Genomic DNA, 14,674 nt, shown 5'->3' with positions numbered 1-14,674 from the left:
TTAATCCCATTCCTTCTTGAAACTATTTTCCCTTAGTTTTCCTAACATTGCATTCACCTAGTACTTATCTTTTTCCTTGGCAACTTTTCTTTCTTGTCATCTTGTCTTTTCTTCCTCTTGCCTCATGATTCCCAAGGTGTTGTTCTTTGCCTTCTTCTCTTGGGTTATTATTCTCTCTTGGTTATTTCATCAGCTGTTACAGCTTCAGAGTCCCAAAAATCTCTGACTCTGGTGCTGCTTGATCTCTCCCTGAAACTTGCATATTATATTTCCAGTTCCCCCTTGGACCTCTCCACCTGGATATTCTGTCACAGTCCTAAGCTTAGCATGTTTATTGCAGAAACTATTGTCTCTCCCCGCTTCCCCCATGAACTGTTTCTTCTGATTTTCCTACTCCCTCTGATTGAGGCCTTTGTACTCCTAGGTACTCAGACTCCAGCTGTAGTGTCACCCTTGACTTACTTGGGCCCATTTAAATTTTAGGAACATCTACCATGCAACCTATTCTGTGCCAGGTGTGGGGGCTAAAAGAGTTAGCAGGAGTGACTCAAAGTCTAGCGGAGAGTGACGTAATAAACATGAGCTGGCACAAGATCAGAGTTGGCCTGAAGGAGGGGATGGTCAGCTCTGCCTAGAGGACTCAGGAAAATCTGCACAGAGAAGAGACACCCTAGCTGAGTTTTGAAGAAAAAGAGGAATTTGCTGAGCTAGTGAAGGCAGAAAGGGCATCCTGCCCAAATGGAGCACAAAGTGTAAGGGAGGGGTGGGAAGGCCAGATGGTAGGTTAGAGATTGGCAGTGGTACAGCAGGGCAGGCCTCATCTGAAATGTGAAGAGCTGAGACTTTATTCTGCAGATGCTGGGAAGCCACTGAAGGGAGTAATATGATCAGATCCTTCTGGCTGTAATGAGAACAGTGGAGATACCAGTTAGATGACTTTGTGTTCTAGGTACTGGTACCCCCTGGAGTTGTGCAGTATGGCTGAAATCCAAGTGAAAGATCATAAATTTTGCATTTAGAAAAAGAACTCTGTGGAGTGTGGATTTGAAAAGGTAAGGGCATCTTGTAGTTAGAAGTCTACTGTGACAGTCCTGGAGTTGTGAAGATGAAAGGCAGAACAGGGGCAGTGGCTGGCGATAGAGACGATGGGATCCATGCAAAAGGTATTTAGGAGGTGGAAACAACAGTATTTAGATATGAGAATAGAGGAAAGAGAAGAGTTGAGAATGATCCCAGGTTTCTGACCGAAGCTATAGGGTGAAAGGTGGTACTATTAATTGAAACAGAACAGAGGAAGAAGAGTGGATTTGGGAAGAACATCTTTTGTCCATGTTAAGTTTATGCCTGTGAGATTTAGGTGGAGGTGCCTATAAACAATTCCTGTGAGAATCTGGAGTTCAGGAGAGAGGGCAGAGTTGAAAATATAATTTTTAGTTATAAGCATAATGTTTATAGTTAAAATGATGATAATGAGGGAGATTGCTTAGGGCAATAGTTCACAAATTTGAGTTTTGGTATACAAAAGTGAAACTGGAGAACTTGTTTAAAAATTCTGTTTCCTGGGACTTCCCTGGTGGTCCAGTGGTAAAGAATCTGCCTTACAATGCAGGGGACATAGATTTGATCCCTGGTCAGGGAACTAGGATCCCACATGCCACGGGGCACCTGGGACCGTGCACCACAACTGCTGAGCTCACGCACCTCAACTAGAGAGCCTGCGTGCCGCAAACTCCAGAGCCCTCACGCCCTGGAGCCTGTGCGCCATAACTAGAGAAGAGAAAACCCGCACACCACAACTAGAGAGAAGCCTGCGCGCCGCAACAAGGGAGCCTGCGTGCTTCAATGAAGATCCCACGTGCCGCAACTAAGACCCCATGCAACTAAAAATAAATAAAAATAAATATTTAAAAAAGAAATTCTGTTTCCTGGGCCCTACCTACAGAGATTCTGACTCATTTGGTCTGGATTCAAGCCAGGAACTTTCAGGGGTTTTTTCTTTTTTTTTTATAAATTTATTTATTTATTTTTGGCTGCACTGGGTCTTCGTTGCTGTGTGCGGACTTCCTCTGGTTGTCGTGAGCGGGGGCTACTCTTCGTGGCGGTGCACGGGCTTCTCATTGCGGTGGCTTCTCTTGTTGCGGAGCACGGGCTCTAGGCACGCGGGCTTCAGTAGTTGTGGCATCCAGGCTCTAGAGCGCAGGCTCAGTAGTTGTGGTGCACAGGCTTAGTTGCTCCGTGGCATGTGGGATCTTCCCTGACCAGGGCTCGAACTCATGTCCCCTGCATTGGAAGGCAGATTCTTAACCACTGCGCCACCAGCGAAGTCCCTGCAGTTTTAATATTACCCAAGTGATTACAATCCAGGTCAATAACCGCACTGTAAGAAGCCATAGCCTCAGAAAAGTATATACGTTAAGGAAAAAAGAGAGCCAAGGACCAGACTCCTAAAAAGGACCAACTACTAGCAGCAGTGGAATTGGCACCAGTAAGGGAAAATGAGAAGAGGCAGATGAAAGAGAAAAAGTAGAAGAAAGGGATGTCACAGACGCCAAGAGAATAAAGGGATTCAAGAAAGAAGTACAGTGTCTCATGAGCACATATGAGACACAGCCTACAATGTCTTATACACATGGGCATACATGTCAGTTAAGGTCTGAAGGATGTCTTTTGCCATTGAAGCCTAAAGAAGATTTTGATGGAATATAGGCCGTAGAAGCTAGGCCAAGGGTCAGCAAACTTTTTCAGTAAAGGGCCATATAATAAATATTTTACATTTTACAGGCCATTATGGGTTTTGTCATAACCACTACACTGCCATTGTAGCACAATCATAAACCTTTTAAAAATATTTTTAAAATTCTTAATTCTTAAACAGGCAGCCAGCCATAGTTTGCCAACTCTTGAGCTAGGATCCAGGGGCTGGGCTTTTGAAGTTCACACAGGAACAGGAGAAAAGACAAAGAGCTGAAATCTCTGAGTAAAGCTGGGAGTATGGAAGGTCTACCCTCTCAGTGAGAGGATGATAAGAAAAATTCTACCCATTGTTTCTACCTACTTTTCTGCATATAAAGAAACATAAAAGTCTCCTATGAGAAGTTGAAGCCCAAGTCCTGCACCATGTGGATCGACATGACCCATTCCCAAACCAAACAGTGCAAAAACTGGTCCTGAAGCAATGAAATCCATGGTGCATCCTCCAGAAGCTAATATAAATGGCTGTGTAGGAATTCCTCTGCAACCAGGGCAAAAAGAGTGCTGCAGAAAAAACAGTCCCCACTGGAAATGAGTTCATGATTTGAAAAAAAGTTTTAAAATCTTGTGAGGATTTTCTCTTCTTTTAAGAAAGACCAGTAGGAGGAATAGCACCTTGAGGACTTAATCTGAAAGAGCCTGTAGAATGAGTGTTTTAAATGATTAAAGAGTTTTAGAAAGGAATAGAAACCAAGAGGAAAGAAGAAGACACTATGAATCAAGAGTCATTTGATCTTGGGACTTCCCTGGTGGTGCAGTGGTTAAGAGTCCCCCCGGCCAATTCAGGGGACATGGGTTCAAGCCCTGGTCCTGGAAGATCCCACATGCTGCGGAGCAGCTAAGCCCACACGCCTAGAGCCCGTGCTCTGCAACAGGAGAAGCCACTGCAATGAGAAGCCCACGCACCGCAATGAAGAGTAGCCCCGGCTCGCCGCAACTAGAGAAAGCCTGCGCGCAGCAACAAAGACCCAACACAGCCAAAAATAAAATAAATAAATATTTTTAAAATCACATTTAAAGGAAGAAAAACAGTCATTTGATCTTAACAGATAGGAGATGCTTGGTGGCTTTGTAAGAGTTTCAGCAGACAGTTAGCCAGGAGACAGGTTGGGGAATGAATTAGAGATGAGGAAATGGAAATGCCAAGTTTGACCACAAGAGGACAGAGTTAGGACAGGAATTGGAGGAGAACGTGTGTGTGTGTGTGTGTGTGTGCGTGTGTGTGTGTGCGTGTGTGTGTGTGTGTGTCTGTTGAAAGAGATTCTTCACCTCTTTTACCTGTTCTCTCTACAGCATTCCTACATTCATTCTGTCTTTTCATTCTCATGGCTCTTGCCTTGTTCTGGCTTTTTTTACCTTTCACTTAGATCAGAGGTCAGCTAACTAGGGCCTGCAGGTCAAACTAGCCCACCGCTTATTTTGTATATATAATTTTATTGTGCAGTTTTATTACACAGTCACACTCATGTATTTATATATGATCTATGGCTGCTTTCCCGCTTCAATGGCAGAATTGAGTACTTACAACAGAGACCGTATAACCCACAAAGCCTAAAATATTGCTGTCTGATCCTTTGCAAAAAAAGCTTGCTCACCCCTAACCTAGACTATTGTGAGAGTTTTCACCACAGCTGCCTGTCCATAATCTAAGGTAGTAACATTCACATGCCTTTCTGATCTGGCTGCCAACCTAGCAATGCTTGGCTGGTTAACGTGTATTCTTTTTTTTTTTTAAATTTATTTATTTATTCATTTATTTTTGGCTGTGTTGGGTCTTCGTTGCTGCGCGGGCTCTCTCCAGTTGCGGCGAGTGGGGGCCACTCTTCGTTGCGGTGCACGGGCTTCTCATTGCGGTGGCTTCTCTTGTTGCGGAGCACAGGCTATAGGTGCACGGGCTTCAGTAGTTGTGGCACGTGGGCTCAGTAGTTGTGGCTTGCGGGCTCTAGAGTGCAGGCTCAGTAGTTGTGGCGCACAGGCTTAGTTGCTCCATGGCATGTGGGATCTTCCCAGACCAGGGATCGAACCCATGTCCCCTGCATTGGCAGGCAGATTCTTAACCACTGCGCCACCAGGGAAGTCCTAACGCATATTCTTAAGTCAGATGGAACTGCTCTTTACTCAGCCCTGTATTCATGTTGTTTTTTCCTCCCGCTATCTGTTCTTCTTTTCCCTGAGGATAATAAGAGCTAACATCTCTTGAATTTAACTTTGTGCCGGGCACTGTGCTAGACAAAATGAAATGTATCACCTCATTTAATTCTCACCGCTGTCCTAGGGAATTGGGATTGTCATTATGGTAACAAGTAATAAGTGATAATAAAACCTATCTTAGAGGGTTGTTGGAGAATTTATTGAGGGAATGTGTATTGGCTACCTGACGCAGAGTAGGCACATTTTAATGGTTGTTTGTTTGTTTATTTTTGGCTGCATTGGGTCTTCGTTGCTGCACGTGGGCTTTCTCTAGTTGTGGCGAGCAGGGGCTACTCTTCATTGCAGTGTGTGGGCTTCTCATTGTGGTGGCTTCTCTTGTTGTGGAGCACGGGCTCTAGGCACGCAGGCTTCAGTAGTTGTGGCATGCAGACTCAGTAGTTGTGGCTCGTGGGCTCTAGAATGCAGGCTTAGTAGTTGTGGTGCACAGGCTTAGTTGGTCCACCACGTATGGGATCTTCCCAGACCAGGGCTCCAAACCATGTCCCCTGCATTGGCAGGCAGACTCCCAACCACTGCGCTACCAGGGAAACCCTGCTGTTTTAATTATGTTTTTTAATCAAAGGAAAGCTTGCAAAATAGTATGGTTTATACTTATCCCTTCTCCTAATTCTGTTCCTAGAGACAACCATTTTCAAATTTTAATTGTTTCTTTTGATGTTTACTTACATTTCTAAATAAGTATACAGCTATTTCTTGACCTCTTTTTCTTTTAAAGGTCATTTTTTTGACTTTTTAAGGAAAACTAGTTAGCTCTCTTACCGCTACCATCCCTCCCCACTCATCCACCCAAGAAGCACATTTTTCCCTTCCTCAATCCTTGCAGTGTGGTTATAGCGTTCTTTTTGGGTAAATCAGTATTCCGTCCTTGCTAAGTGAAGTCAGTATTATTTACTACTAAGCTGTGTGGTGTACCACATCACATTTCCTTTGTTTTGCGGCTCTTCGTGGCCTACTCCAGATACTACTTTTTTTTTTAATTAGACATTTCTTTTTTCTAGCAGGTAAGATAAATGTATTATAACTTCAATTAAAAGGAAAGCTCTCTTGGAAAGGCACTGATGTTCCTCAGAGGATGCAGGAAAGAGCTGGGCAGCCTGGCTGTAGGGGAGCCAGCAGCAGATGAGCGCAGCCCTCACTCTAGGCTCTCTCGCAGCCTTCCTCTACTTCTCTCTTCTTTTTTCTTGTTTTCCTTTCCTGTTTTCTGTGTACCTATCACTAATGCCTCCGTAAGTAAAATACATCCTTTACGTATTTTTTTGTCAGTTTCTTTCTTTTTTTTGCTTGGAGTCATCTCCCTCCCTCTTGTTTCATGAATGGACTGGTGGTTCTCTAGGCTGGTTGCATAGTTGTCATCCCGCGTCTTCCCTTCATAGCTCTTCCGTGGCTCTCCTGTTTCATGCATCCTCCTGAGAAAAGGGTACATGGGAAGTGAACATTTGAAATCTTGCATATGTGGAAGTGTCTGTATTTCATCCCTTACACTTGATTGATAGTGTGGTTGGATATTGAGTTCTAGGTTGGGAATCATTTTCCTTTAGAGTTTCGAAGCATCACTCTATTGTCTCTTCTGGCTTCCAGTGTCACTACTGAGAGTCTAGTGCCATGCTGACTGCCAGGGCTTTGACACTGATCTCTGTTTCCTCTGCACACCTTGAGGCTCTTTTAGTGTCCCTAGCGTTCGAGATTTTCAGAATCATGTACCTAGTTTTTGGTCTCTTCACTCATTGTGCTGGGGACTCAGTGGGCCCTTTCATCTAGGAATTCATGTTCTTCATTCCTGGGAGCACGAATATGTCTTTGATTTCTCCCCTGTTTGTATTCTCTGTTCTCCCTCTCTAGAACATATGTTTATGATTTTTGTGTGTGTGTGTGTGTAATTTTCTTATCATCCTCTACCCATTTTTTTCATTTTTTAAATTTTTTGTTGTACGTTCTGTAAAATAATCTTCAACTTTATCTTGCAACTGATTTTTTAAAAATTTCTGCTATCATATTTATTATTTCTAAGATCTCTTGTTCTTTTTTCATAAATGTCTGCTAAGCCGGTTACCACATATAATGGCTCCAAACAATTAGAGACAGTACAAGATAGGCTACGATTAGACGTTGAAATGTTTGGTACTGACACTGAGTGCTGTAGGATAAAAGGGACTAGAGAAATCACTGTCTACCAGAAAAATATGGGACAACTCCATGGAGAAAGTAGGATAGGATCTGGACCTAGAATTTAAGTAACTTTGGAAAGGTGAGGAACAGCAGTGTTGAGTAGGGGAAGTGTTATCTTCGAAACCAGGCCCAGCTGAGTCCCTGTGAAATCTGAGCCTCAGTTTCCTCATCTGTAATGAGACTAATAATATCTACCCTCTAGGGTTGCTGTAAGGAGAGAAGTTGTATGTGTAAAGTATTTTGCACATAGTTGTAATTTAATAAATTACATTTAATAAATTCTGTAAGTTCCTTGAGGCCCGAACAATACCTTCTCTAGCCACACTTCCTAGCACAGTGCTTGCTGCATAATGAGGTCTTACTATAGATGATGAATGAGTACGTGAGGGAGGGAATAAATAAATGAGGAAAGGAGAGCATTCCAGACAGGGGGATAACAGGAACAGTGGCAGGGAAGTTGGAAATAAGCATGTGGCATGGGAAACAACTGTTGGGATCTTGGCCTGACTAGAAAGGTTTATGTATTGACAAGTATTTGTGGAAATGTCTGGAAAGCTGAGCCACTACTTTTTGGAGCGGGTAGGAGGAGAGGGGACTGACAGAGATAGTATGGGGCCAGTATAAGGCATCTAAATTAATGACAAGATTGGGGTTAGAGGGCTTATGGGTCAGTTAGAGAAACTGGGCTAATTCCAGTTTTCAACATGAACATTTGAGCAAGGGATTTAAGCTCCCCAGACTTGTTGGGAAAATGATTCCTTCTTTGTCTACCCCAAATGATAATAAGGATAAAATAAACCAGTAGATACAAGTATGCTTTGTAAGTTTGTGACAGAGTTTCAGTGACTTAGGAAATAGGTAGAAAAACAAAAACCCTTGTTTATCCACATGACTATAAAACCAACATGGCTTTAAATCCTTGGAAGCAATAAACTAGTAACCCGTAGATGAGGTATGTTTCACCAAAAAGGTATTTCTTCCCTTGCTCTTTTTTTTTTTTTTGGCTGTGCAGGGTCTAAGACATTGCTGCGCGCGGGCTTTCGTTGCTGTGCAGGCCCCCAAGCAGAAGGGCGACTGAGCACCTCGGCCGCCCCAGCTTGCACCCGCCCGCAGACTCAGGGCGGCACCAGAGGCCAACCCTGGGCCTTAAGCCCATCTCTGTCCTGCTTGCTTTTTGTTAATGTTGTTGGTTTTTTTAAGTTGGTTTTCATTTTTCGTTTGTTTGGTCTTATTTTGTAAGAAACTATTTTATATATAGTAGACCCCGTGCGCAAGCAGGGGCCACTCTTCGTTGCGGTGTGGGCTTCTCCTTGCCGTGGCTTCTCTTGTTGCGGAGGACAGGCTCTAGGTACATGGGCTTCAGTAGTTGTGGCACGCAGGCTCAGTAGTTGTGGCTCGTGGGCTCTAGAGTGCAGGCTCAGTAGTTGTGGCGCACAGGCTTAGTTGCCCCGCAGCATGTGGGATCTTCCCGGACCAGAGCTCGAACCCGTGTCCCCTGCATTGGCAGGCGGATTCTTAACCATTGGACCACTAGGGAAGTCCTTTCCCTTGCTCTTTTCCATAATTTGGCTATACGTAATTTTACTTTTAGATTTTCTCAGTGCCTAGACCTATGTTGTCTAATCCAGTAGCCACTCACCACAGAGGCTCTTTAAATTTAATTAAATAAAATTCAGTTCCTCTGTTACACTAGCCATGTGTCAAGGGTTCAGTGGTCACATGGGCTATGGCTACCATTCCTCATCACAGAAAGTTCTGTTGGAGAGTGCTGGGCTAGGCTATATAGAATTGCAGTATGTATATATACATATATTTTTATATATACTTTAGTATTATTGTATGTACAACAATTTTATCCTCTCTGACCTTAATTTATAAAGCAGATAAGTGAAGCTTGTTTCTTTAAAAACATTAAGCTGTTTTTCACTTGTATGGGTCTCAGTTGATTGTTTAGTGTCCGACATCAGTATTGAGAACAGGTTCCCCAACCTGACTGAAGTTAATGGATTTTCTTAATTACGGAAGTAACAGGGTATAGGAGATTGAATGATTCAAAGAGCTTCTAGCCTAATTGGAAATGTAATTGATTGTGTTTTGCCAGATGTCATTTCAAGAATGTCTTTTTCTTTTAAGATGCTAAAGAAAACCCTTATGGTGAGGATGATAATAAGAGCCCATTCCCCCTGCAGCCCAAAAACAAGCGGAGTTATGCCCAGAATGTGACCGTGTGGATCAAACCCAGTGGCCTGCAGGTAACATTACCATTCACGTTGCTCTCCACTGGGGACAGGAGGAGGGATTCTGGCGGGCAGGCGGACATTTGATTTGATTTTCTTTTCCTTCGATACTTAGTAATTAATTTACTTCTAATGTTTGTCATTATTTCCAAAAAGGATTTGAAGTGGCCTACAGTAAAACACGTACATAGCAGGATCATTTTTTACAAAATTTAGAGCAATATGAAACGTAGAGGAAGAGGAGAGACAATTGTTTCAGGAAGCCAAGGCAAAATGATAATTGTATTTGAGCAATTTGGCTCTGAGCTTCCTGCTACCAAGGTCAAAAAAGAAACATGTTGTTTATATGGTTCTTCTTGTCTGATAAAAGGAAGCATGTCAGTTCTTCTAGAGAGACACATTATTCTGGCATTAAATTTTAATGTAAAAGTTTTGACATGGTGAGTCATTGAATAACATGGGTGTTATCTTTAATAATAATTTTGAGAAAGATGTAAAAATCTTCATGTGGTTATTTCTTCCATCCCCACGGGGTAAGCCAAAGCATTACCCTATAATGCCACAGAGACACTTTCATGGGAGGCTAAGATTATCTTGTTATCAAGGTGTGCTGCTTTTAGTCAACATACTCAGTGACTGCCTTGTCCCATTAGTCATTTATACCTATTTTTTTTAACTCTTTATTTTATGTTGGAGTATAGCTGATTAACAATGTTGTGCTAGTTTCAGGTGCACAGCAAAGGGACTCAGCCGTACATATACATGTATCTGTTCTCCCCCAAACTCCCCTCCCATCCAGGCTGCCACATAACATTGAGGAGAGTTCCCTGTGCTATACAGTAGGTCCTCGTTCGTTGGCCATTTTAAATATAGCAGTGTTATACCTATTTTTAAAAATCACTTTTTTATCATTTGAGTGCCTTTTTTTTTTTTCCTTTGTTCTTCCACGAGTCCAACCTAAGCCAAATGAGAAGAGGCAGTCAGGCCACCTGACCACAGAAGTAGCTTCTGTTGACGACATAGTCTCTTCCAGCCCCCTTTTCAGGGAGACTGGACACATCCTGCCGTGGCTAAGGGGCCTCTTCCCTTTGTTGGAAATTCAAGTTCTCCCTCTTTCTTGCCATCACTGACCCCAACACTTCCCTGTCAGAAAGAGAGCTGAATTTTTCTAAAATTATTTTTTAAATTTTGTTTTGATCTGGGTGTATTGTTTCATTATGGTGAGGTGCACATAACAAAATTTACCATTTCAGATATTTTAAAGTTACAATTCAGTGGCATTTAGTACAATCACAGCCATCACCACTATCTAGTTCCAAAACATTTTCATCACCCCAAAAGGAAATCCTATGCCCACTAAACAAGTCACTCTTCCCCCAGCTCTTGTCAGCCACTAGTCTCCTTTCTGTCTATAAGGATTTGCCTGTTCTGGATATTTCATATAAACTGCATCATATTATACGTGGCCTTTTGTGTTTGACTTCTTTCAGTTAGCATAATGTTTTCAACGTTCATTCATGTTGTAGCATGTATCAGTACTTCTTTCCTTTTGATGGCTGAGTAATAGTCCATTGTATAAATAAACCACGTTTTGTTTATCCATTCATTCGGTTGGTGAACTTTTGAATTATTTCCACCTTTTGGCTATTATGAATAATGCTGCTATGAACATTTGCCAAATTTATTTTTTCTTTTGTTGCTCTGCTATTGTCATGAAAAGAGTTTTATAGTTTTAGCTCTTACATTTAGGCCTCTGATCCATTTTGAGTCCATTTTTTGTATATGGTATGAAGTAAGAGTCCAACTTCATTTTTTTGCGGGTGGCTATCCAGTTATCCAAGCACCATTTGTTAAAGAGACTGTTCTTTCCCCCATTGGATGGTCTTGGTACCCTTGTCAAAAAGCAGCAGCCATAGATGTATGGGTTTACTGGGGGTGTTTTTGTGACAAGTTCATTATTATCACCAAGGGATTTATTATCATCAAGCCTTTTGAAGGAGGGAGATGCTTTACTAATGTTGAACAATGACATTAACTCAGAAGGGATCCTCATCTTGACATTGTAACTCTTTTCTCATTTTCATTTTTTTAATTTAAAGCCGTCCTTTTGTATTCTTTCCCTTTTTACCACAGAATTCTAATGTTGAATTCTTTTTACCCTCGATAGACAGATGTACAGAAGATTTTAAGAAATGCAAGGAAACTACCTGAAAAAACACAGACATTCTATAAGGTAAGACTATCAGAATTATAGGGAATGAGGGCGGGCCCTGGGATGTGTGCCAGAAATAAACAGTTCACAGTAGTGTAGGGTAACGTTGAACATGGACAGGGATTAGAAATGTATGGTTTGTTTGTGCCTTAGTTTTTTCATCAGTAAAGTCAGTAGAAGTGATAAGTCTGTTGCTGCCCTAAAATCCAGGAATCAGAAGTGTTTAAATGGCCTGGTTCTGTGCAGCGGGTCTTCTCTGCGTTGGTGCTGTTGTGAATGGCTGAGGGAAGGAACTGCAAGGACCTGTGGGTCACAGCCCTTAAACCTCCTCACTGCTCCCATATGGGTATCCAGTCTGACTCCAGGCAACCATTGTATGTGACTTCCAGGGATGGTGATTGCTCAGAACATTCTTACTGTACCAGAGGATCTGCTTCCAGGAATGACTTCTAAAATTGCACATTTACGAATTGCAAAAGGATGGCCCTCCAGAATCATACCTAGCTAATGCAGAACCATTGGTGGAATGAAGTTACAAGGGATGGGGTGGAGTTGAGGGGCATTTAAGGTCACTCCTTGCTTCTCCCCTGTCCTTCTGGTGTTTGGCTGAGATTAAATTAAGTGGCAGTGTGAGGTATGCTGTATTGGCAATTGTGTCCTAGCTTGCGAATCTTAAAATACGGTACACACACCAGCTCCAGGGTAGCATCTCTTCCAGAGAACATATGTGCTTTGTCTGGGTGTTATCTTATTACCTTTATGTCTTCTAATAATGTAGCGAGCTGGTGAAATCAAGCAGAGTTCAACCAGAGAGCTGCCCAGCCCACCATGTCCCCCACTAACTGAAGCCCTAGGCCCTTGATGACCACTCCTTGGCTGCAGTCCCTGTCTCCCTGCAGAGCTGTCTATTCAGGGTGGCACACTTGTACTTCGGCCTCTGAACTTTTCAGTTGTAAACAGATGATAGTAGAGAGGTGGTCAGAAAGCCCATTTCTCTTTTCTGGTTTTATATAACCTACAGGAAAGGGCCTCTACCAGATGGCTGTGTCAGCTCTTCCAGTGGGCATGGAAGAGGTTATCCTCATTTTGTGCCACTGACACCCAGAGAGGCTACACAACTTGCCCAGATCACACTGCTAAGTGATAGATGGGGCATTTCCTATTTCTGTGCTTCCATCCACTACTCAACCTTTTGTGGTAATCTTTGGGGTCAGACCTACTGACTCCGCCGGTGCCTCCTCCAGACATGCTCATCGTCATTCAGTCTGAGGCTCCAGCCAGAGAGGCACCGGAGGGTAAGAGCCCTCTGAGGTTTGGGGCAAGCCTTTTCTGTACCTGAGTAACGGAGGAAAAGTATCCTCCATAGAGTTATGAGTACATGAAATGATGTATGCAAAGCATCTCACCATGTTTGGCCTAAGTGCTCATGCAGGAACGTGGAGAGACCTAGAGGGTATAATGCTAAATGAGATACCTCAGATCAGGAGGATGTCATTTCTATGCAGAATCTACAAAGTACCTCACCATGTTTGGCCTAAGTGCTCATGAACTGTGGTGAGGATGACCTGAGTTTCAGTCACCTGTGTCTTACTTAGCTTTCTGATCACCCGCAGAGGAACCACTTCCCAGTCATGTCATCACACTCTCTTGTTATTGGCATCTCTGTACAAGCACTTGTTCTCATATAAAAACGCTCATTTAAGATTGGGAATCAAGGAGAACTTATACTAAGCTGAGCACTTACAAAGTATGTGATGAGGAGAACACATTTCAGGAACATCGGTGTCTTTTGTTTTAGGAGCTGAACCGTTTACGAAAGGCTGCCTTGGCCTTTGGTTTCCTGGACCTGCTCAAAGGGGTGGCTGACATGCTAGAAAGGGAGTGCACGCTGCTGCCTGACACAGCTCACCCCGATGCTGCATTCCAGCTGACTCACGCCGCCCAGCAACTCAAGCTGGCCAGTACTGGCACCTCTGAGTATGCCGGGTATGACCACAACATCACACCTTTGCAGACAGACTTCTCTGGGAGCAGCGCTGAAAGAATGTGAAGCTGACTTCATTCTTTTTTCAAGTGAGAATAATTTAGGATAAAAACTTTTCTGGTCTGTTCACCTCTGCAGCAGCTACCCAAAGACCTTCCCAAGGCTGCCTCAGAAGCACCACTTGCAGGTTTGACTCTGCTACTCTGAGAAGGGTTCTGCAGGGTGGGCAGCTGCTCGGGCTTTGACCTTAGCTTTCTGGAGCTCAGTCTTTAAAACCAAAAGACAACTGTTGCTCCCACAACGGGCACCTCTCCTGAGAAGCCTGAAGGACTGACAAGTGTAGAGCCCTCTCCACCTTCCTCGGGCACCCTAACAACCTGGGTTCTCTGTTCCTGAAATGCCCTTTACTCTTCTCCTCTCCCAACCACAGGGACATTTTCAGGTACCTATGATTGGGAGAGGAGACTTGCTAAGTACAAGCCCAACATCACTAAGTTTCAGAATTTCCTTAGAACTTGGGCAAAAGGTCGGTGGTAACCCTTAGGTGCTTTTGGCATATCTTGAGATACAAACTTTTAGATAGCAACCATAAATGTATAAAATTCTTGTTTCTTCAGATTTTTTTTAATGAAAATAAAATATTTGATTTTCTATAAAATGGTTGCACTGGGAAATTTTTAATGGGTCTTTTTGCCTTTTGCTCTGTCCTATAACCTAAGTATAATTTTAACTTCCTAAGTAGCATAGATTCATCAATCTTGAAGGTTCCTTGGGTTCCATACTGACTTCCTTGTTTCTGACACAGGTTAGGCCTCACTGCTTCACTGCCTAAGCCAGGTTCCATCCAGGTAGATTCTGATATCACTGTAGTCAGTTATGGTTCCAGTTCATGAGCTAGCTTCATGACCTTAGGCAAGTCATCTAACTTCTCCAGGCTTTATTTACATCATCAGTGCTTTTCAGATTGTTCTGTAAAACTCCTAAGGAATGGCTGCTTCAACCCGAGCAAACATGTTTTATTTAACATGCTGAATTGCTATATAGGTATACCTCGGAGGTTTTGCAGGTTTGCCTCCAGGCCACCGCAGTGAAGCAAATATTTCACTAAAGTGA

The 14,674-nt window shown here is 43.0% G+C and overlaps 1 protein-coding gene across 5 annotated transcripts in view; it reads left to right on the top strand.

Moving 5' to 3' along the window:
- Positions 1–14,235, top strand: part of INTS14 (integrator complex subunit 14) — a 35,111-nt gene extending 20,876 nt beyond the window's left edge. For 4 of the 5 annotated variants that reach the window (XM_029239311.1, XM_029239312.1, XM_029239313.1 and 1 more), the window contains 3 exons: positions 9,262–9,380; positions 11,533–11,598; positions 13,376–14,235. In XM_029239311.1, the coding sequence (XP_029095144.1) occupies positions 9,262–9,380; positions 11,533–11,598; positions 13,376–13,627 (437 nt within the window). In that variant the 3' untranslated portion in view covers positions 13,628–14,235. The remainder of the gene's footprint in view (positions 1–9,261; positions 9,381–11,532; positions 11,599–13,375) is intronic. The other variant, XM_029239314.1, reaches the window with a different exon arrangement.
- Positions 14,236–14,674: the final 439 nt, after the last annotated feature.

The sequence above is a fragment of the Monodon monoceros genome, unplaced genomic scaffold (assembly GCF_005190385.1).
Source record: "Monodon monoceros isolate NGI ecotype Baffin Bay Population unplaced genomic scaffold, NGI_Narwhal_1 Super_Scaffold_21, whole genome shotgun sequence".
NCBI classification, from domain to species: Eukaryota; Metazoa; Chordata; class Mammalia; order Artiodactyla; family Monodontidae; genus Monodon; species Monodon monoceros.
Note: the sequence above shows the minus strand (reverse complement) of the source record. Positions and strands in the feature narration are given on the sequence as shown.